Source organism: Gymnodraco acuticeps, unplaced genomic scaffold (genome assembly GCF_902827175.1).
Source record: "Gymnodraco acuticeps unplaced genomic scaffold, fGymAcu1.1, whole genome shotgun sequence".
Taxonomy (NCBI): domain Eukaryota; kingdom Metazoa; phylum Chordata; class Actinopteri; order Perciformes; family Bathydraconidae; genus Gymnodraco; species Gymnodraco acuticeps.
The window spans coordinates 7117713-7140689 of NW_022989799.1; the positions used below are offsets into that span (position 1 = coordinate 7117713).

A 22977-nucleotide genomic window follows, 5' to 3' on the forward strand; every position below is an offset into this window, starting at 1 on the left:
GTCCGCCACTCTGTGTTTCTGGCCTCAGCACTGCTGTTATACAGTGCCATCAACCAATGATAGAGAATCATTCTGAGGGATTGAGAGTAACTGATGTATAGAAATGTAGAATTATTTGATTTTATGTATTTTTAAGATATCTTCTGTCTAGGCAAAGAGACAACATTTGGCACTCTGACGCACACGCAGAAGATTATAAGAATATAATATTTCTATTTTTCTCTTATGGTAACTGTTTTCCTCTTCTTTTGAAAATGTATAAAGCCGATCTGAATTGTTTTTTTATATTTTGCATCAATTTACATTTACAAGCTTTGGTGGAAAAAATATAGTTATAAAGAACAACTATGAAGTATTTAAACAACATCGTAAATACTACAAATCTAATAAAACAGACATACCATTATATCATTTATAGACAACTGTTTTAAGTACTTCAAATTAACTATAAAAAAGAAAGTGAATGGAAATAAAAAATAAAAGATAATTTCATAAATCCTTCAAAACAAATAAAAAAATACTATTAAATAATTCCTAAAAGAAAAATTATAAGTATCACAAATTAAAAAATAAAAATAGTTGAATACAGAAATATTAAAATAGGTAAAAGGTGGGACTTGTTTTATTGCATTAAATGAATGTTTGTGCACTTTGTTGCGCGTGGTGTGTGTCCGTATGTGTGTGTGTGTGTGTGTCCACTCAGTGTCGTGCTGGGCTACATGAGGAGACAGGGAGCATGTTGGAGCTGACAATGCCTGTAGGGTCAACATCAAGCCAAATCAACTGCACAGGGGATCAACCACTGCTCTGGCTCTGTCAAATTAGGGCACCACGCCAACACACACAAACACACACGGACACACGGACATGCACACAAACAGCTGTCAGGCACACACACACACTCGTGACTGCCCACTGCCCCGGAAACATCAGAGCACATCTCTGCCCTGAGGTGAGAATTGCACTGTGTGTGTGTGGGGGTGTGTGGGGGCAGTCACAGGGTCTGTGTGGTGATTGCTGGAACATAGTGGCTAAGCAGCATGATATGTGTGTTGGTTTGTACATGCGTGTGTTGGGACATATTTTTGCGGAAAATATTTGTTTAGAGATGTTTGGACTTGGGTGAGACATTTTTTCACTGTGTTTGTGTGTGTGTGTGTGTGTGTGTGTGTGTGTGTGTGTGTGTGTGTGTGTGTGTGTGTGTGTGTGTGTGTGTGTGTGTGTGTGTTTAGGGATGGGTGTTTGTGTGTGCATGTGCTTTATATCAAAATATTGTTCAATTGTGTCTCTAGCATGTGTAGTTATATCTTTGTCTTGGCAGTTATAATGTGTATATACAGTATATCTTCGTGTGTGTTTTTGTGTACGTGTGTTGGTGTGCATGTGTGTGCATGTCTACATATGCTGTATATCAAAATATTGTTTGGGGTTGTCTCTTGCATGTGTGCTTATATCTTTGTCCCGGTGTAATATGTGTATATATATCTTTACAAATGCGTGTGTTTGTTTGTGTGTGTGTGTGTGTGTGTGTGTGTGTGTGTGTGTGTGTGTGTGTGTGTGTGTGTGTGTGTGTGTGTGTGTGTGTGTGTGTGTGTGTGTGTGTGTGTGTGTGTTATGCCCCAGGGGTGTCATCAGCGGGGCAGTTAATGGGCATCTGTGCGTGGTCCAGTGGAAGCCAGCCGGCTAACTGGGCTAACTGGGCCACCTCTGCCAGCTGTGCCACTGGATGCCCGTTCTGCACTTCATCAGCATCATCATTATTTCAGCTACAGACTCTGCCCCGACCGGCCGCCCTCATCACTCCAACCCCACCATGCATCTCTACCTCCCCTCCTTGTAGAATTGATTACATCTAAAAGTTTTTCTATAATTTTTAAGGATCAAAGTCTCCCGTCAAAACTCTTGACGGGAGAAGAAGCAAGATCTTTGTGGACATATTGGCTGGTCTCATGACCGCAAGGCAATGATTTTTAGACTTTTGCAACTAAAACAAAGCCAACAGCTACTGTATACATGGCAACATCCAAGCCCAGTTGTGCTCAAGCATTTACATGAGCTGATAAGGATTCATGACAAGGACATTTTTAGATCCTTTATTCTCTCCTTAAAGCCAACATTTGTTTCTTCCAAACTTTAGTTGGTTCTTCAACATGTTCTTTAAAGCTAACCCTAACCCTATTTAGAGGCAATGGACGTCCACTCTCGGGAGACGTCCGAGAGTGGTGCGGTTACCCAAAGTGACAGACCTAATTTTATCCAGGAAAAGGGTTTGAAACGTTGGGAAAAGTGGTGTAAATAGAGTCAGAGTGAACCTGTGAACCCAGAGAGCAAGCTGTGCAGAAAATGTAAAAAAGTATCCGAAAATAGTGCCTCATAACGCGGGTAGAGCCCCCTGTCAACTCCCCTTGCATTCCTCCACAGTCAAAATAGTCGAATTCACTTTTTGGAAAACCAGTGAACAGAACAGAGTACAAGAACAGGCTGAGTAGGTTGACTCTAGTATCGCATGTGGTGATTCACTCAACACGTGGTGATTCTGTTAACACATGTGTTGATGCATCTTATCATGGCCAATTTGGCTGCTCCAAGAGCCCCAAAAGACGGACTAATGATGCAGCATGCCTCCATAACTTGGGCACTTAATTCACACCTCCAGGAAAGAGACCGCGAAAACCACCTCTCTGTGGCCCCTCACAGACCACCAAAGGACGGACTACAGACCTCCAGCATGTCTCCCTCACATGGGCACTCTGCTTATTTCACACCTCCAGGAGAGAGACCAGTAATTGCACCTCTCTGTGGCCCCTCACGGAGCCCCAAAGGACGGACTAATGACCTCCAGCATGTCTCCCTCACATCCATATTCGGCCTTATTCACGGCACCACCACCCCCCCTCCTGCACAGCAGTTATATTTTCAGTGTTAGTGTTAATCAGCAGGGTTCAGTGTTATGTTAACACTTAGTTTAGTCAAGCTATCACTCAGAGAGTTTTTTCCTGAAAGTGTTGGTGTCAATTTTGGTCGTTGTGAGGACTCTCACATGCCGACTGTTGAATTGACCACACCCCTCAATTTCCGGCAAAGGAGCGCCATCCAAGACCTTCGACAGCCATTTCTCTAACCAAAGCGGTAAGTTTCACTCGATTAAAATTAATGTTTTGCGGTTGCTGTAACCATGAATAATGTCTGTAAATTGTAATTATTTACTTAATATGTATATCTTGTATCTGTAACTTTTTAATCCAATTTGAAATAGTTTTTTTATGTCGAATTTCACCATTGCAACTATACTGATGAGTAAACTTGAATTACAGGAGAATAGACCTACATTCGACATGAACAGGAGGCGCATTAGGGGACAGAGAGGACAGAGGTGAGTTGTTTTTACAATATGCGAAAAGGAGAAGTTAAATAAAGAGTATCTTGAAACGTGTATCTTGTTAAAATGTAAGGTTGTGGATTATGACGTATGAGTCGACGACGTCGACGGTAGCATTATTAGCTTGCAATTAGCAACCACGGCGCTCCCCTGAGTGTGTGAGACGGGGGGAGGGAAACGAATGTGGACTATTGTAAGCTTTATTTCTCTAAGCTATTAACTTTATAACGCTGCTTTGTCACATGTTCACCTATTTCCCCCACCGTCCCGGGGCTTGCGGACCGATGTTAGCCGCGTTTCATTATGGGGTGTTTCCGCCATGTTGGAAGCTAGAGTTATAAACCGCTATCACCGTGTGTCCTCGTGGAGTCGACGGTCGCTTTACTACTAGCATTATTAGCTTGCAATTAGCAACCACCCGACAGCAACCTCCTACTGAAGCAGAGAACGAACGCGAGTGAACACTGCGGCGCTCTCCTGTGTATGTGACGGGGGTAGGGAAACGAGTGTGGACTATTGTAAGCTTTATTTATCTAAGCTATTAACTTTATAACGCTGCTTTGTCACATGTTCACCTATTTCCCCCGCCGTCCCGTAATTAAGCAGATTAGCACAACAATCCCAGCAGTCATGCATTCCCTGACGTGAGCCCAGCGGTCCTCTTCTAGTTCCTAGCTTAAACATGCTGATATAGTACAATCAACTTTATAACCAAGTGTATTTTAGATAATTGTAGCTAAATAACCAGTTATATTATCTTAGCTAACTATAAAAAATGTGCAGGCTGTTTTTATAAGTTGTATGCTTCATAGCATGGGTTGTACATATGTATTATATATGTGTGTCTGTATTTATATACATATATGTTTGTGTATATAGGTATAGGTATCTGTGTATATGTATGATAATATAAGTCATTTTCCCTTTGAAGGTGGTGACATGCTGGTTCCTGTCGAATACAAGAGTGTGAGCAAATGGGTCAGGGTACCAAAAGTAGAGGATGTCTACAATTACTCTGAGTTCTTACAATGAGGTAATTAAAGTGTCTTGCATCATGGTTGCTTTCAAGAGTTTCAGTGTTGTATGTTTAACTTGTGAGTTATGATATGGTCCAAATTATCCTTTGTTTCAGTGCTGGCAAAATTCAATTTGCCAGGTTTGACTTCCTTGATGCTAAAGGATTCTACAGGAGTGGAAGTGGATTCTGACATCTTTGATGAGCTTTTGAATTCATCTCGGGTGTCTTTCAAGGCCTTCACTGAATAATGCGATGGTAATAAAATGCTATAATAAATGTTATAATTCTAATAACCTTGAAGTGTGTGTGTGTGTGTGTGTGTGTGTGTTTGTTAGTGTGTGTGTGTGTGTGTGTGTGTGTGTGTGTGTGTGTGTGTGTGTGTGTGTGTGTGTGTGTATGTGTGTGTGTGTGTGTGTGTGTGTGTGTGTGTGTGTGTGTGTGTGTGTGTGTGTGTGTGTGTGTGTGTGTGTGTGTGTGTGTGTGTGTGTGTGTGTGTGTGTGTGTGTGTGTGTGTGTGTGTGTGTGTGTGTGTGTGTGTGTGTGTGTGTGTGTGTGAGAAAGAGAGTGTGAAGTCTTCTTCAGAGGGATCATTCTTATCTGATGGGTCATCATCAAGCTCGGACTCAACAATAAGACTAGAATCTACCAAAGCTTGGAAAAGACAGCTGATTGAAGGACCCCCTGACAGCAGCAGTGCAAGAGATGTAAGTTATCTGGTGTGTTTTAACTGATGCTGCACATAATTCATAATTATTTGTACCAATAGTAAGTGTCTTAAAAAAACAAGGGAAATTCCCATGAAATGCTCAAATGGAATGTTCTGTGTGAAAGGGGCAAGATGCCAGTGAGGAAAGCTGTGTATCCAATATCCATTTATCCTAAAACGCTGTTTTCAGCCCTGATTTATAGTTACGAACCGACATTAATATATGTCCTTGTTAGCTAGGTGAAATGTTTGTGCTGAATGCTAGGCAATTGTTGTTTCAGATTGTCAACGCAGCCCTGCATTCAAAGCCAGGTGGTGACCAAGTCATCAAGGAATATGAGAAAAAAAAGAGTCTTTGTGATGGTACAAGAAGAAAAATGATCAATAAACTTGTGGCAGACATGGTAGAGAGCCATGGGTAAGTATTGTATGCTTAAAATCTTGTTTTGATTTGATACATTTTCCTCATTTTCTGTCTTTATAAATATTTGTAATACATTTGTTTCTTCTCAGGAGGATCCCTCCAGCCCATGTCCGCATTACCTACACACTTGGCATTAAAAACGTTGTTCCCAAATTTAAAAGACCCCGATTCAAAGAATGGTTATGTAAGTATTGATATTAATATGCTTTGTTTTTAAAGCTAATATATTACGTTCTGCTATAATAATACATTTTATTTCTATAGCGCTTTTCTTGAACCCAAAGACGCTTTACGTTTGGGAGGGAGGGTAGACAAACAAAACCACAAAGAAACAAAACATAACAGAAAAGCAGTCAGGAGGAAGTTGGTTGAGAGGGGGGGGGGGGGCTTATGGATACAGAGTTGAAGAGTTGAGTTTTGAGGCGGGAACAGGGTGAGAGACTCAGACTCACGGAGGTCTTGGGGGAGTTGTGGGGGGATTTGGTGCTGAGGTAAATCTATGTGTCATCAGCGTAACAGTGAAAGTCCAGGTTGTATTGGCGGAGAATCTGACCAAGGGGGATGTGAAGCTGACAATTGAACGGCCCAGACCAAGCAAGGAGGCAGAGGCAGATCGTCCAAAATACAACCCGGTGTGGGCATTTATTACGTCATAAACACAGCATCAATCTGCTGCCCACGTGAACACAGTCACCAGCCACCACCAGGATCTCACACACACACACTCCCAAACAGAAAAACCCCAGAGCCTAAATGCAAACCCAATCAACCCAACAGGACACAGGTGAGGGGGGAGGAGACAACACAGGGCACCAGGTGCACACAATCAACGGCAACAGACATGGGGAAAGGGGAACATATTTCAAAATAAAATACAATAAACACTACATCAATAAATAGTATACATTGTATAAAAATGCCCGAAGCCGTCAGTTCACAGTGACGAAGTTACCTTAGTCACATTTCCTTACCCCTCTCCACAGGAAGCACAGTGTCTTAACAGTCTTGGCTTCGGGACAACCAGTCAGCCACCCGGTTTGACTTCCCTGGCCGGTACTTAACGGCAAAGTTGTGCGGCTGCAAGGCACCGGACCACCGCGCGATGCGCATGGTTGCATCGCTCTCTGGCCATGGCCATTTTTCTTTCCTCCATGGTTCTCCACTCCGCCCGGTGTTTCCTGGACTCCTCTATGTGCTGCGGAGTGGCTCTGACCTTCTCCAGCCTCAGCTGCCTCTGCACCGGATCCTCATCGTACCCCTTCCTGACCAGCTCCTCAACCGGGAGCTTCTCGGTCTCCACTGTATTAGCTGCTTCAGCGTCTGAATTCGTTATCTTGGTGATGTCTATCCCCACGGCAACAACCTGCGGCCCCTTGTGCAGCGTGGTTTCCTCAGAGGGTGCCATGATGTCGAAAGGAAGCTTCTCTTTCTTCCTCTTCGGGATCCGATCCTTTTTTGCTTCGTTGGGCTCATACTTGTGTTGCAGTTCGCTTACTCTGATCTGCAGTTTGATCTTGTCACTCTGAGTCTGTTTGAGCAGCCGTTCAATTGAGTAGAGCTTCCTCTCAAACTCCAAAACTCTCTGATGCTCTGACAGAGATTTCCTCCTGAGGTCCTGTATCCCTCCGTTCTTCACAGAGAGCATGGACTGCAACCTCTCCAGCTGAGCGGGGTCCGCCCGGAGCCGCTGCATCAGAGTGGCTATCTGCTTCTTCATGTTGAGGAGCTCCCACTCGCGCTCCTCCTTCTCCTCCACGCTGCGCTGCAGGTGACGCTGTAGGCTCCTGTTGACCTTCTCCAGCTTCTCAGCGGCCACTCGCTCAAGTTCCCTCTTCATCTGGCGGTTATTCTCCTCCAGGGTTTTGATCAGCTCCTTCTTTCTGGCCTTCTGGGCCGTGAGCTCTGCCTGTCTCTGTCTCTCCAGCTCCTCCAGCAGCTGACGCTCCATTATCTGCTCCGCCTCCTCCTTCTGTTGGTTTCTACGGTCCTGCTCCCGGAGCTCCATACGGTACTCTTGAATCTGTTGCGTCACCTTTTCCCCTCTTTGGGCCTGGTCCCCATATCGGACGTTGATGCGGCCGAGCTCTTCAGCCAACCTGCCGTCTTGCCTCCGGAGTCTCCGTTCCTCTTCTATCTCAGATACCTGTTGTTGTATCCGTAAACACTGCTGCTCTCCGGCTGTCTGAGACTGCATGATTAACATCATCATCTCCGTTAGTTCCTCAAACTTGCGGTTATTCCCCTCCATCATTTTCACCTCCTCACTTGGTCAATCCCACTTCTGACACCAATTGTGAAGCTGACAATTGAGCGGCCCAGACCAAGCAAGGAGGCAGAGGCAGAACGTCCAAAATACAACCCGGTGTGGGCATTTATTAAGTCATAAACACAGCATCAATCTGCTGCCCACGCGTGAACACAGTCACCAGCCACCACCAGGATCTCACACACACTCTCTCCCGAACAGAAAAACCCCAGAGCCTAAATGCACAACCCAATCAAGACACAAGTGAGGGGGGAGGAGACAACACAGGGCACCAGGTGCACACAATCAACGGCAACAGACATGGGGAAAGGGGAACATATTTCAAAATAAAATACAATAAACACTACATCAATAAATAGTATACATTGTATAAAAATGCCCGAAGCCGTCAGTTCACAGTGACGAAGTTACCTTAGTCACAGGGGAGGATGTAGATGATGAAGAGGAGGGGGCTGAGTATTTAAGTAACAGTTGAATTATTTAACCCATAACCAGCTCTTACATGCATTAAATTGAACACACATGACACAGGTCATGTTTAGGATAATTCCTTGATCTTAACCAGGTGATGGATTAACTTTTAATTAAATCAACAGGAGTATTTCTATGATCACCAGAGTGGTTCTGGTTACCTGGCATGGAGGCTGAAAACTGTGCAGCGCAACTCGGCTCAAGAAATCGAGAAATCCAAGGTCTCTTTTCAAGGCGGACCTAAGACTCATCGCATCATGCATTCACCTGTGAGGCAGTTATCAGGTGATGAAGGCAATGAAGCTATGTCGGTGATGAGGCACTCAAGTGACATAACCCTGGTCCAAGACAAAATGAAGGCAACATTTCAGCAAAGACAAAAGGTTGTTCAAGACCGAGCCACAGCCTCCACTGTCCTAGACCTTTTTCCAAGATTCCTGGACACATCAGGCTTGGTAAGAAATAACGACTTTTTAAAAGCTTTGTGGTAGTTCATTTTTGTTCTCACTAATGTAGTTTTCCCTGTCATGTTTTGTGTTTAAGATTGAACAAGACTTCACTATGCTCTTTGGCGAGGAAGTCTCTGGTAAATTTCTTGCGAAATGGCCAACGTTCTTCAAACCAAGGATCATTGCAGATTGCAAAAATCTTCCTGGAAGTTTGCACGTGGATGAGCTTATTTTGTCTGCACAACAAGAATCTGATGATGGTGGTAAGTGTAAATTGGTGTCTTCAGTTGACACATAGGGCATTCACTGTGTTCCCTATCTAATCTAAAGTATTGGACCATACCAGAGCTTTTCATGTTTTGGCTGCTTTGCTCCATAACCCATGTACTTAACATAACTGTTTTATACAATATTAAATTAATGCGATATGGAAATCAACTTCTGGGGAGACTCAGGTCCATCTATTATCAATCATTATTCTAAAAACACAACATATAAAGCATCAATGATCTGTGAAAAATAGGCTCAAACATGAGATAATATTGGTTAAGTCATTCAAGTAATTGAAATGGTGTAAATGATTTGTCTGTAGTATGGGACTGTGAGGTGGCTGCCATCCTTCTGCTTCTTCACCTGTTGCCGCCAACATCCAAGGGCAAGAAGTCACGTGTCAAGATTAGTGCAAAGGATGCTGCTGGCCGCCTGGTGAAGTTCTTAAGGGTATGTTCTTCGAAACGTTTTTAATGTATATTTCCATTTAGAAAACAACAGATGTTTGATTGTAAAGATCTGATAGTAATTTTTAAGTGGCTTGACATGCTGCAGATTTTTTTTAAATGTTCAGACCGGGTTGGTGTTACAACACGGGAGCAGCTTTTGTCCTAATTTGAAAGTAATTGTGAAAGGAAAAAATAATTGTGCTCTTCCAGTCATTTGAAGATTTTATCCTAATTCTTCTCCAAATTCCAAGTTCTATTCCTTGTGATTCATTCGCTGTCTATCTCTTTCTCTCAGGTCAGGAAATGCATTGAGACCTTCCTCAAGGACACTGGCCTCCTGTGTGTTGGAGAAAGAAACGACAGCATCCAACATTTCTACATCGTCATGGACCAAAAGGCCATTCCTGTAAGACGCAGACTGGAGTTGCTGCCTTTGACGAGCTCTTCAAGGCACATTTTGCTTTTGATGTGTCTTATGATGAAGCACTATGCAACTTCTACACATTCATCCAGACAACCGTGTATGGCATTGATGTTGGAAGTGTGAAGGAGAGTCCTCGAGTCAAGGAAATTGGAGCAAGACTTCTTCACAGTTCAGTTTGAAAGGCAGTCCTTTCTGACTTGAACTAATGTTCACATGTTACATTTGCAAGGTACACCACATAAACTGTTCAGTGTTATTTAGACATTTGAAGTTTCAGCATGGTTTGTACCCAGGAAGGTCTTTGCGTTTGCACTGTGGAGAGCTTGGATGTTCAATTGTGTTTTGCACATACTCTGGTTACAAGCGGCACCTATCTCGAGCACATGAACACAGTGTTGATCTAGATGTCGCCAGCCATGTTGAGTTTGAACCTGGAGCTTTTGTTGGAGCTTCTGTTTCACAGCCAGTTAATGTGGATTCTCCTGTGACGGTCACTACACACATCCCGATGGAGAAAAGGAAATTACTAGACATGTGCAGCTCAGTTATTGCTCAAGTACAAGCATCAGGAGTTCCTGAAAGTACTGTGCAATGTTTAGTTGGTTCGATGGAGGAACTGGTTAAGGACATCCATGCCCATGCAAAATAAGCTGTTGTTGAATGTTTGTCATCTGAAGCATCTAAAGAAACCCTAGAAAAAGTTGAGAATTATTTTGATCAGCTTGGGAATCCTTTTTCATGTCTTAACACAGAATCTAAACGGAAGTAGGCATTTTGAGGAGAAATGGAAAATAGTTCAACCTGTCGAGTATAGTCTTGGTGTGCGTTTTGATACACGCAGAGATAAAACAACAGGACTATACAGGCAATTTCCTGTCAATGATAAGTTCATGTATGTACCCATCATGGGGTCTCTTTCATCTATGTTTAAGAACACAGAACTTTGTAACAGTTTTCAAAGAGCTAAACAACACCAGGAGGGCTTTTACAGAGATTTAAACGATGGCGCGTACTTCAGGAACCACTGTTTATTCTCACAACAAGAAAATGCTATGCAGATACAGCTCTACTATGATGATTTTGAGACCGCTAATCCATTAGGCTCAAAAAAGGGTGTGCACAAACTTGGCTGTGTTTATTTTATTTTGAGAAATTTCCCTCCAAAGCTTAATTCTGTGTTGATGAACATTCATCTTGTATCTCTGTTTCACTCAGAAGACTTAAAGAAATATGCAGAGTTCGTACGGGTGCTTGAAATCCTTGAAAATGCTTGAAATTTGACGTGGTGTTTTCAAGGTTGGGAAAGTGCTTGAATTTTGGGAATGGTGCTTGAAATTGAGATAAAGTGCTTGAAAATGTAAATGCTTTACTTTTACAATAAATTGCTGTCTGACTGAATAGTTCGCTTTTTAGATTAAAAGAAAATAATTGCTTCGCTTCTACATAAAACAGCTCCGCTGCACCTTCCCGCGCTATGCGCGCGACCTGCAAGTGTTTGTGTTACGTGTGACCTGGGCATTCTGATGAGAGTGATAGATGACTGTGTGCCAGGAGGTTGCAGTTTCAACGAGCGTTGGCTAGCAGAAGACAAATACAAGCCATGGCTAAGACGAGGGTCAAGCCCCCTGCAAAGTTTGCAAAAATAACGATGCGAGAGTCTGCGCTGACGAGGAACATGAAAGGTACGCCGTAGTAGAGCATTTTAGATTAGGCTAACGTTGCATGTTACGTTTGTTTAAGCTAACGTTAGCAAGCTGAATAGCGAACTCGATTGAGGGATAATAATAATTGCAGGGGACAATCATTTCAGAGGAGCGTACCTATGTTAATATGTGCGTTACAGTCGCCATCCTGTGGTCTTCAGAGGATGAAGCACTCACGGCATTTCGTGTTATAGTCACGAAATATAATCTATTGATTCGACACAGAGCGATTTTGAAAGCAATGTATTTCTACTGGTAGTATGTTTCGTGCCTAAACCAAATGTGACTTGCTCTATCGAAATCAGTCACATTGACCCGAAGACACATTTTCGTTTGTATTACTGGTCTGGGGGAAGCTCGCGAGTGTGTTTGTGTATTTTTGCGTTTGTGTACCGGGGAAACACTCACAAGAAACACCGGCTGTTGTTATGCTTGCTGTGATGCAGAGATGGGGACTCGAGTCTGTGACTCGGACTCGAGTCGCACTTAAGTCGCACACACAGAGACTTCAGACTTGACTTGGACTCCTGCTCAAAAGACTTTGGACTCGACTTGGACTCGTGTTTTGGGACTCGTGAACAATCATTGTGTTTTCTATTTTTGGCGTATTAAAGGTGGGGTAGGTAAGTTTGAGAAACCGGCTCGAGATCGCTAGAATTTGAAAATACACAACCGGAGAAAATCTGCCACTTCCTCACAGAGCCCCTCCTCCAACACACAGGAACGCGCACATGACCAATGAGGGCACGAGATACGTTTGTGCCCCGATGGGAGGCTGACAGGCAGGTAGGCCATCCAGTTACTTTAGCCGGGCCGGCTATCGGGATGTTAAGAGCATTCCATGGAATATAACAAAAAGTGTATCTCGAGCCGGTTTCTCAAACTTACCTACCCCACCTTTAACATTAACACCATGGCGACCGGCGGCACACCTGCAGCTGTACCGCTTGTAATTAGGTTAAACTATAAAAACTTCGAACAAAACGCCGGCGGCACCAACAAAAGGAGCGCACACTGCAAAGTCTGCAATATTAAAATCAAGGATGCTGGTGCAACAACGTCAAATTTCATCAGGCACTTGAAAACTCACCTGGAGAGGTCAGTCACATTAACGCATATGGACGGTTAGCAAACATGTTTAGCTCAGCATCAGCTATGTAATGTTAACTTAGCTTGCTACTAGCTTTGTAACTGAATATTTGAAAAGATGAGTGAATGTTTGCTTGTCACACTTGTTTGCGTTGAGTGGCGTTGACATCCAACTCTTGACATGACATAAAAAAGGTCGGTAACGTTAATCATTACGTTCCGCTGCCACCATCTACTGGCTAACGTTAAACGTAGAAAAATACATAGTTACATACATAAATACATCTGTCGGTTTATAGGCAGGTTACAGGTTTATTGTTGACCACGTAACGTTAATGTTACAGGTTTATCAGGTTACCATTACACTGGGTTTGAGTGAGAGGATAGAGGAATATGTTTATTTATAGTAGACTTAAAAGATGTAATTAGAGACCCAGTGTAATTAAACAATACGGTTGCAGAGGTCAAATTTTAACATTTTTGTCCATTGGCCAAATGGCTAGCCTAGTGAATGTTGAAATTTTACCAGCCACTCAATAGATTGCCATTGTTATTTTTGGCTGGTGCGTGCAACATACAGTACCAGCCACTTGCATGATTTACCAGCATTTGGCTGGTAAATGGTGTTAATGGTAGATATCTCTTTTGGAACAGGTCATGTTTTAATATCACCAGTTCAGTATATTTCAGATAATATTGCAGCAATAGTTTTTTAGTTGCAAATGGCACAGAACAAATGTTTACTTTGAAGTACTTTTAACACAGTTTCCCTGCGGGGGATTAATAAAGTATTTGTGATACTGATTTCTGATTCTGAAGTGTTTTGCTTATAAGTTGTTTGCATTTAGCTAAACTGTGATGTTTTTCCTCATATTGCATTGCAATAGCCTGTTTAAAGTGATCATATAACAAACAACTAATCAGTACTGATACTGTATGCTAATAGATATAGGAGTGATAATAATACAGTAAATACTTTGAATTTCTTAGATATAGCTGTGCAGTATTCTTAACAGACTGGATAGCAGCAGACAATAGAAGGCTTATTACAAACAGAAGAGACATGAGACTTTTATTTTTTAGAGACTTGAGACTTGACTTGGACTCGTGACCAAAGACTTGAGACTTGATCAAGTCTCACCCCACAAAGACTTGAGACTTGACTTGGACTCGTGACCAAAGACTTGAGACTTGACTTGGACTTGCAAAAAAAGACTTGTGAACATCTCTGCTGTGATGTTACATTAGTCCGTTCTCTGCTTGTAATTATGCCGAAGCTTCAAAGTTGTATTTATCATCTGAATTTGCCAAAACAAGTTTAATATTCTGAAAGCCAATACTTTGTTTATTTGAAAACAGATGAAAACAAACTGTCTTTTATATAAAATTGAAGTATTATACAAGTAAAACTACATTTTGCTTTAATCCCATGTAATTGTAGAATGAACACAGTCTTCCTTTGAAGATGTATAAGTCAGGTGTCTTGAGTAGTCAGCATTACCTACAAATCATTGTACACATTTGTAAATATTATTTCCCACTTGTTACCATTGTGAGTCTATTTTTATGCAGCTCTGCGTGATTTTGTGGCTACAATTCAGGCTAATACGCTACCAGAGGTGGAATAAGTACTCAGATATTGTACTTGAGTAAAAGTACAAGTACTCAGATATTGTAGTGAAGTTATAAGTACTCAGATCGTGTACTTAGTAAAAGTAGAAGTACCAGAGTGTACTCTGTCACAGTAAAAGTCCTACATTCAAAATGTTACTCAAGTGAAAGTAGAAAAGTATTCTCATCAAAATATAGTTAAAGTAGCGACAGTAAAAGTAGTCATTGTGCAGATTGGTCCATTTCAGAATAATATATCTGATATGTTTTATAATGATTGATCATGAAAGTGTTCTCAAAGCTGGTGAAGGTGCAGCTAGTTTGAATGACTTTGTATTCTGCAGGGTAGCTTGTGAATTTACTCCAGGTGGAACTAAAGTCTGATTTAACACTTGATTAGATTTCACATCATTCATCCACATCTGAAGTAACTAAAGGTATTAAATACATGTAGAGGAGTGAAAGTACACCATTTACCTCTGACTTTTGTTTACTGCCAACCTAAAAGTACCTCAAAAATAGTAATCAATAATGTATTGAAAAGTTATTTGGCTGATTGTTTTATATTGGCTCAGACAGGTTATATGGGAGGCCTAGTCTACGACAGATCACTAATTTTGAAATATTAAACTTAGTTTTATTTTCTTTAATTTTTCATCCTCGTGTAGAAGGCTATCACGAAACACACATTTGGTTGTTTATAGCATAAAGAACATCTGATTTAATGTGAGGTAGGGAAATAATGTGTATATAAATATGTAATTTACAACAGCTGTAAGATGCTTGAAAAGCTGGAAAATGCACCTTGAAAATGCTTGAAAGGTGCTTGAATTTGACTTTGGAAAAGGTGTAAGAACCCTGAATATGGGTTTGACGCTATTCTAAAGCCACTTCTCGACGATTTAAAGATTTTAGAAGTTGAAGGAATGCAGGTGCCTTTTTCAACCACACCTGTGAAAGGTTCAGTGTTTCAGGTTACAGGTGACAACTTGGCAATACATGGCCTTTTTGGTTTTGTTGAATCATTTAGTGCAAAGTACTGTTGTCGTTTTTGTTTAACTGAAAAGGGAGAGATGCAATCAGTTTTCAGTGAAGATCATCCAGGTTTAACTTTACGTTCTAAAGCCCTTCATTCAGAACACTGTGCTGCCATTCAACAAAATCCTGCTTTGGCCTCAACATTTGGTGTTAAAAAAACCTGTCCACTCAATTCCCTACAGCTGTTCCATACTTCAGACAACTACGCAGTAGATATAATGCATGATTTACTGGAAGGAGTGGTGCAGTATGAGTTGAAGCTTGTGTTTCAGTACCTGATAAGGAACTTTATATCCAGAAGTTCATTGTCAGAGAGAATCACGAGCTTCAATTATGGATTTACACAGAGGAAAAACAGTCCAAGTGGGCTAAAACTGGATGATGATAGCAACAATCTTGGCCTTAATGCTGTTCAGTCCTGGTGTCTTTTGCGCAATACCCCATTGATGTTTGGAGATTTAGTTAGCAGGAATGATAGCTGCTGGAACTTGCTGCTCCTCTTAGTACAGATTGTGAACATTGTCTTTTCACCCATTGTAACCCATGGTATGACCTGCTATCTGAAACATCTTATTTTTGATCATACACTTTTTAAATCTCTGTTTCCAGAACGAAATTTGATTCCCAAGCACCACCATATGATACATTACCCAAGCTGTATTAGGAAGATTGGACCACTAATACACATGTGGTGCATGAGGTTTGAAGGCAAGCACACATTTTTCAAAACGTCTGTAAAGAACTTTCAAAATATCACAAAAACACTGGCAAAGAGACATCAGAATCAGTTGGCTTTTCATTTTGAGAACTTTTATTTGAAAAGATTCCAATTTGGCCCCATTACTGAAGTCTTGGTCAGCAGTTTGGAGGGCAGTGAGGTGCTGCATGAAACTTTTGATATGTCTTGTATTGTTCCCACAACTTCCTGGGTCAAAAGCTATGGCACAGAGTACCAGCTTGGGATGTATGTATGTTCTGGTGTTGAAAATGAGATGCCTTTGTTCAACAGGATTGTCAGTGTGATTGTTAAAGAGGACAATGCTTATCTTCTAACTTGTAAAGTCTCAACAACATATTTTGATGATCACTTAAATGCATTTAGTATCGAGGAGAAAAGCGATGTATTCACACTGATCTGTGTAGATGACCTGCCATACTACAGACCATATGATAGGCAATTTTCAAATGACACTGATGACCAAATGTTTATTGTCCCATACTGTAATTTTGTGTCACTCCATGCTGAACTGTTGTAGGTTTATGAATGTAATTGTGTTGTACTTGCCTTGTAATACAAACTATTTTGTTAAATTTGTTGTCTTGTATTTTTTGTAAAGTGGGTTATGGGGTTTTGGCTGGGAGGGATTGGATCTTCACAACATTCTACACTCTCAAGTGTTAATTTTTGTAACACCCAATAGTGTTACTAAATTGAGATCCAGTGTAGTCTGGTAGTGTTGATTCTTTAACACTGACACTAGTGTAGAGTAATATTAACACTACTGCGTGTTGGCCAGTGTTGATTTTCAACTCGTTTCAGTGTTCCATTAACTACAGGTGAGTGTTAAAATATTAACACTTTCGAAAGTGTTAATTTTACACTGACAAGAGTGGACGCATATACACACTTTTCTGGTGTTAAATTCAACACTCAGTGTTAATTTAACACTGGCATTTTTGCTGTGTGTGGAGGATGTTCTCATGCCCCTGGTAACACTTAAAGGTGGTGGATTTTGTGGTGCTTTTCTGTCAGCCCATCAGCATCCATATTCGGCCTTTTTCACGGCACGACTACCCCATCTGTGGAGGATATTCTCATGTTTCTGGTAACCCTTTAAATAGTATGATACTACCAGGGCACATCACTGCACTTTACAAGCCAGAAATAATGTTTAAATGGTCGGGAAAATTGTTTTTAAACGTCTGGAAGAGAGTTTTAGCCTGTCATTTTGTACGATATCATTTAACATTGAACCTCTCCTGGAAATGCACAGAATATGTGCATTTTCAGGAGAGGGTCAATGTTAAATGATATCGTGAAAAATTATAGGCTAAAACCCAGGAATAAGTGCGGGGAAAAGTTGTTTAAAATAGTCTGATACCTCCAGGGCGCATCACCGCATTTTACAAGCCAGGGAAGGTGTCTGAATCCTGGGTAAACATTGTTTAAATAGTCTGATACCTCCAGGAAAGTGGCACTGTATCTGCCCCTGGGAACCTTAAAGGTTATATTTATGTTTTATTATTTATTTAATTATCACATGATTTTTACAAAAACAGTATACACAGTATACATAATAAAAACATGATTAGCGGGGGCCCGGGGACCATATTAGCCGTCTAACTTGTACGGTGCTCCGGGGAAAAAAGGTTGAGTCCACGACCCCTGCCCCCTCCTCAGGAGTGTCAACCGGCCCTGAAGAAGAGGTATCGCTGCTCTCAGCCCCTGAGCCCTCTTCGGAGGTATCTGACGGCGGTAGACCTCCTTCTGATGATGCTGCTGCTGCTGCCGCCCTGAACATGAAGCGGATTTTCAATCCCTCCTTTATTCCAGGCGTATTCGCGTAGAACCGGTCAGCAGTGCTTACTTCGAGACACATAAACCTGGCGAGAATCGACCTGTTTCTGGATCTTGGTGATGCTTTATATTGTCAGCCAGGTGTAAGAGTCGGGAGGAGCTGATAATTAATTCCGGGAAATTACTCAGACCTACTAATTGACCTGACCGAAGTTATTGAGTCTATGTAAGTTTACTGGTTGGCTCAGATCCACCAACGTCAGCAAGATCTCACCTCTATTAACTCCCCGAAGAACCAGGTTCAATTAACTGCTGTTTCAGACAACTCTCTTAAATCTGTTTAAGCGATCCCGAAGGATTTTGATATCAGTAAATGAGGTGTGGCCCTACCTAAGTGTGAGTTTGGCAGGGTGCAATCTTACCTTTGAAGCAGGAGAGGAGAGCGCAGATGTCTTTTAAGTTGTCCCAATCCAAAAGGTGGGATCAGTTTATTTGAAGAAAAATAGGTCCAAACTAATACATGATTTGTACCTTCTCTCTTTACAACATTATAATCATACTAAACCTATCATGCTGTGATCATGTTCAAATATGAAACTTTAATTCACAGTTTTACATTTATTACCAAAATTGTAATTTCAACTGCCCAATTCAGTTGTGATTTTTAAATCTCCCGATAGAATTTATAGGCATTTCCTCATAAAAGACCGGTGATAATAAAAAGCACATTCAACCTTTCATTTACCAAAAACAGTTAACTTTCTCATTTCGACATTCCTATACTTCAACTAGTCCCGCATGAATTCGGAGGACCCGTCCTCACAGGTGGCAGGGTACTATCTTTCAACAAACATCAATTCATTCCACTCATTTCGCAAAGAAATTCACTCAGCATTCAACCAAGAAATTTGAGAGATATTTACCAAGTCTGAGAGAACCTTACCGAGAGCTATTAACCCAGCTCTGAGGGACAGAGCTGGGAGAGAGTATACCAGGGGAACCACCCACTCTCTCTTGCTCTCTGCCAGTGTCTTTATGCTCAACAACAGGATATAGAAACCTAAAGACACCTCCTCTATACCCATATTTGTGAAAACTGGGCATGGCCTCTGATGTACAGGACTGGACATGACCAGACATATTCTATTGGCTATGGCATAAGACACACCTTCCCATGTTTGTGTAAAAAGGACATTATTATTCTCGGCTATGACATAACCACCTTTTTGAGGCCTCAATGTATTTCTCCTTAAGTCAGGAGCCCCCCTCCCTGTGTACTGCTGTGAGAGGAGAGGGAATAAACTGCCTTCTCCCTTATCAGTGACACCCATAAATCATTATACTTACACTCCTACTTACACACCTTACACTCAACTTAACAAACCACTTGTGTTTTGTTCATACTGTAAATGTAGAAAATCATAAAATATGAAGCATTGTCATTGTGGGTTATATAAGAATATAATTGATTATATTTGATTATAACTAACTTTCGTTTTAATTATTCAACCTGATATGGAGATCTCAACACCCTCTTTTTAAAACGCAAAGTTATCAAAACAGCAACAGATACAATTGTAAACATACATACATATTCAAAAACCATCAAGAAGCATTTTCATTATGGGTTTATACAAGAATATGATTGATCATATTTGATTTATAATTAACTTTCGTTTTAAGTATTCACTTGATATGGAGATCTCAACACAGGGCAGTGCGCAGGATTGTGAAGGTGACGGCTGTTTCTAGCCCAGCATCGGCCCAAGCCCTCTTCAAGTGAGCGTTCAGGTTCTTGGAGGCTTACGTCCCCGTTGTGAAAAGGAAGAATTCATTCTGAGGACCCGACAAGCCCAAGATAATAGAATTAAACGAATAAATAAAAACAAGGATAATTGTGTGTTATTGTTGAGTAAATAACAGTGTGTTATTTAGAGAATAATAACAAATTAGAAGAAAAAAAAGATTAAAACAAATACAGACTTCACTATTTTGAGGCTCTAAGCTCCATTTATTTTCCTCACAGATGGCAAAAAAAGTCAGACATTATACGATTTAAAATTAAAATAAATAAAAAGATAAAACACTGGCATGTAATTTACGTTAGAATAAATAGAATGGTTTTGAATAATAGATGAGAGTAAAATCCACGTCACTTTACAGCCCCGCCCACTTTTGGGGAAACCAACGCTGTCATTTGAATGGCGATCAAGCCTGAAGCCACAGAGATCTTCTGTTACTGCCCTTTGTTCTTAGAGGAAGTACAGAAACACGTAACTCTGGATTTGTTTTAATGTTTGAGGTGCAATAAACGACACAGCAGCTTTTTGGCATGTTAAAACTATTATTTTCTGCCTCGCTCATGAGAGTAACAGCTGGCGAAATTACAGCCTCGCCTACTGATTTTAATTTAACCATATATCGAGCCCGATTCTCGATTTCAAATGTGTGCTCTAAAATGATATTTATAAATGACTATTATCATTATTATAAGCAAGACAATAGCAATGGCAAAGATATGTAGAAAATAAATGTATTTAAGATACGTTCACAAGAAACGTAACGTGGGAGAAAATATGTTTCTAGAAGATATGTAGAAAATAAACGTATTTGAGATACGTTCATAACGAACGTAACGTGGGAGAAAATACGTTTCTAGCTAATCGTAATTGAGAATGCAGTTTAGTTATGTGGGAACGTCATTTTTAGGAGACAGGGTTGACTCACTGGACAGTCTGTTATTCTTCCTTACTCCAGGCTCGTGTCCTGGAGCAGTGGTTCCTAGAACTGCTTTTTTTCTGGACAAAGATCACTGAAGTTGTTTTTTGGGATTTTGCTAGAGCTACTACTTCCACATCTTCTCTAGCTCCTCTGAGCCCTTGATATTTTCAATATTTTCGTCTTCCTTCTTCCGGAGGTTGCTATCGTATCGGATTGTTACGGATATCACAACTGCTTTTTTTTGCTGTTTGTCGTCTACCACATTTTCCATTTGATTAGCAATCACCATTTTATCAGTCTGGATCTGGAAGTCCCACAGGAAGTCAGCTTTGTCAATAATATATACAGTAAATGGCTATGCCATATGGGGTTTGAACCATCAATCTTACAATTATTAGACGACCATTCTACCCCTTGATCCACAGCCGTCCATTTTCAGCTGTTTTTTTTGTTTTGCCACAGCTGCCGCTTTTGGGCCACCCTACCAGGGAGCCAGAACTTCATACCAAAAACCACCAAGTGCAAAACATGAACATCCGTTAAGGAGAGGAAAGACTGGGGCTAAGCTAACCCAGCAAGGTGCTATGATGCTATTCCACTACACAGTCTGCTCTCAGCTGATGTCTGGTTGCAGGACAATAAGACTCTTGCTGACCCAGCAACTGGACCTTGTTCCATTGTGGCATCCCAGTTCAAGCTGTTGTCATGGAGGTCGGAGAGCACAATAGAGTGCAGGACTCTGGTGAGACGAGAGAATACGTACAATTTGTACACGAATGAGGCTTGATGCTCAAACATCCATAAGACATGGGCTCAAGGCAGTCAAACCTACAACCTCTCAGTGTAATGAAAGTGTCACTTTAAGCCAACTGGCCTTCAAATTGAATGCAGTATGTGTCCATGTGTGTATGTGTGTTTGTCACTGTGTATAGAGTGGTGTGGCAGCCAGTGCCTCATGACAGATCAGGGCATTCAGGCCAGTGACATTCCTCCAGAGCCCCAGATGCATCATGGGCCAGCGGTGTGAAAAATGCTGGTCGGCCTGATCCACTCAGCCGCAGATGAATGGAGCGCTCGGTGCACTCACCCATAGATGAATGGAGCGATCTATCTTGTCAGCGGAGGTCGACCGAGAGGTTACAGTATCCAGCATATACCTGTGTGTTTGTGTATGTGGGTGCGTGCGTGTGTGTCCGTGTGTTTGCTGACTGCGGAAACTGGCTAAAGTACGACACACACACACAAAGTAAGAAACCAAGACAAACACGGATGATCACAATGAAGTATGCTCGTCTACAGTACAACCCCAAACACTTTTATCTTACTATAGTCTAGTCAGATATAGCCTCATCCCTGAAACATACCATATACATACATGCATTATCCATCTTCATCAACTCTTAGCTTAATAATAATTGAATATTTTCTCTATTGAAACAGAAAATCAGCAATAAAGATACACACTTTTGAAAATAAAATCCATACATCCATCATATCAACATCTTTGGTTTCTATTCCCAACAAAAAGAGGTGCAATCTCATTATTTGGGTTTGACTTATTGTCCGGGGAAAAAATTGCTTTGTACATATTGGGTCAAGGGTTAGGGTCAAGATGCCTTCATGATCAACGGTGAAACGTGTCTACCTTTTGTACCGATTACCTTTTGCAGCTCAACCAATCAGATAACAGCTGTATTAGGTGCCACAAGCTAGCAGTGGATGTAACCAAATAAACTCAAATCCTGTATCATGTGAAGTCAGCTTTAGGGACTAGTGTTAGGGTTATGTACCCATTTGTTTCTTATGGTGATATGTTGTCAGAATACAGTGAGGAATGACCATCACAATTCCCCAAAAACCTAGGCAACAAGGAAGAACAATATCTACATCAACAACAACCTACATGAGCGGACTGAGCATCTGGATAGTATAGTGATTTTCTTCCTTTTAAATACAACTTTGCAGTGGCGAGCCGTGACTTTTATACCTAGGCCCTCTGACCCCCCCTTCCCTAAAAAAAAAGAGAGTTATTATGTCACAGCATATACTTCAGCGGAATATCAAAACAACGGCAAAAGGCATCAATGACAGCGACCCTCTACCACACAAAACAACACCATTTATATAAACACCTATCATGACAGGGCACCCACAGCCAAGTAACAATTGAAAATGAATGAAGTCGGCACGGCGGCCCACATTGAAAATGACTTAGGCCTACCTTTGATGATCAAGTCACTTAAACACAAAGTCCATCCTCCTGTCCTTTTGGATGAAGCACTTGATGGCGGGTCATGCAGCTGATCCTTTGCCACTCCAGTTTATCATTGTAACTCAATCTTGAAAATTACTCGGTTAATCATTTCGCAACGATGTCCTCACTCTCACTGACATGAGCCATCATGAACAAACTTATGCTAATTAGCTACTTCCGCCTAGCT

General features: G+C 41.3%; 1 protein-coding gene across 1 annotated transcript; it reads left to right on the forward strand.

Annotated features, from left to right (window-relative positions):
- Positions 1-2870: 2870 nt before the first annotated feature.
- LOC117551430 lies at positions 2871-11095 on the forward strand. The gene is made up of 10 exons (XM_034224335.1): positions 2871-3129; positions 3315-3373; positions 4311-4412; positions 4955-5101; positions 5385-5521; positions 5617-5711; positions 8390-8719; positions 8808-8976; positions 9306-9433; positions 9728-11095. Exons 5-10 carry the CDS (start codon positions 5518-5520, stop codon positions 9977-9979), a joined length of 978 nt encoding a protein of 325 aa, XP_034080226.1. The 5' UTR covers positions 2871-3129; positions 3315-3373; positions 4311-4412; positions 4955-5101; positions 5385-5517; the 3' UTR covers positions 9980-11095.
- The last annotated feature ends 11882 nt before the right edge of the window (positions 11096-22977 follow it).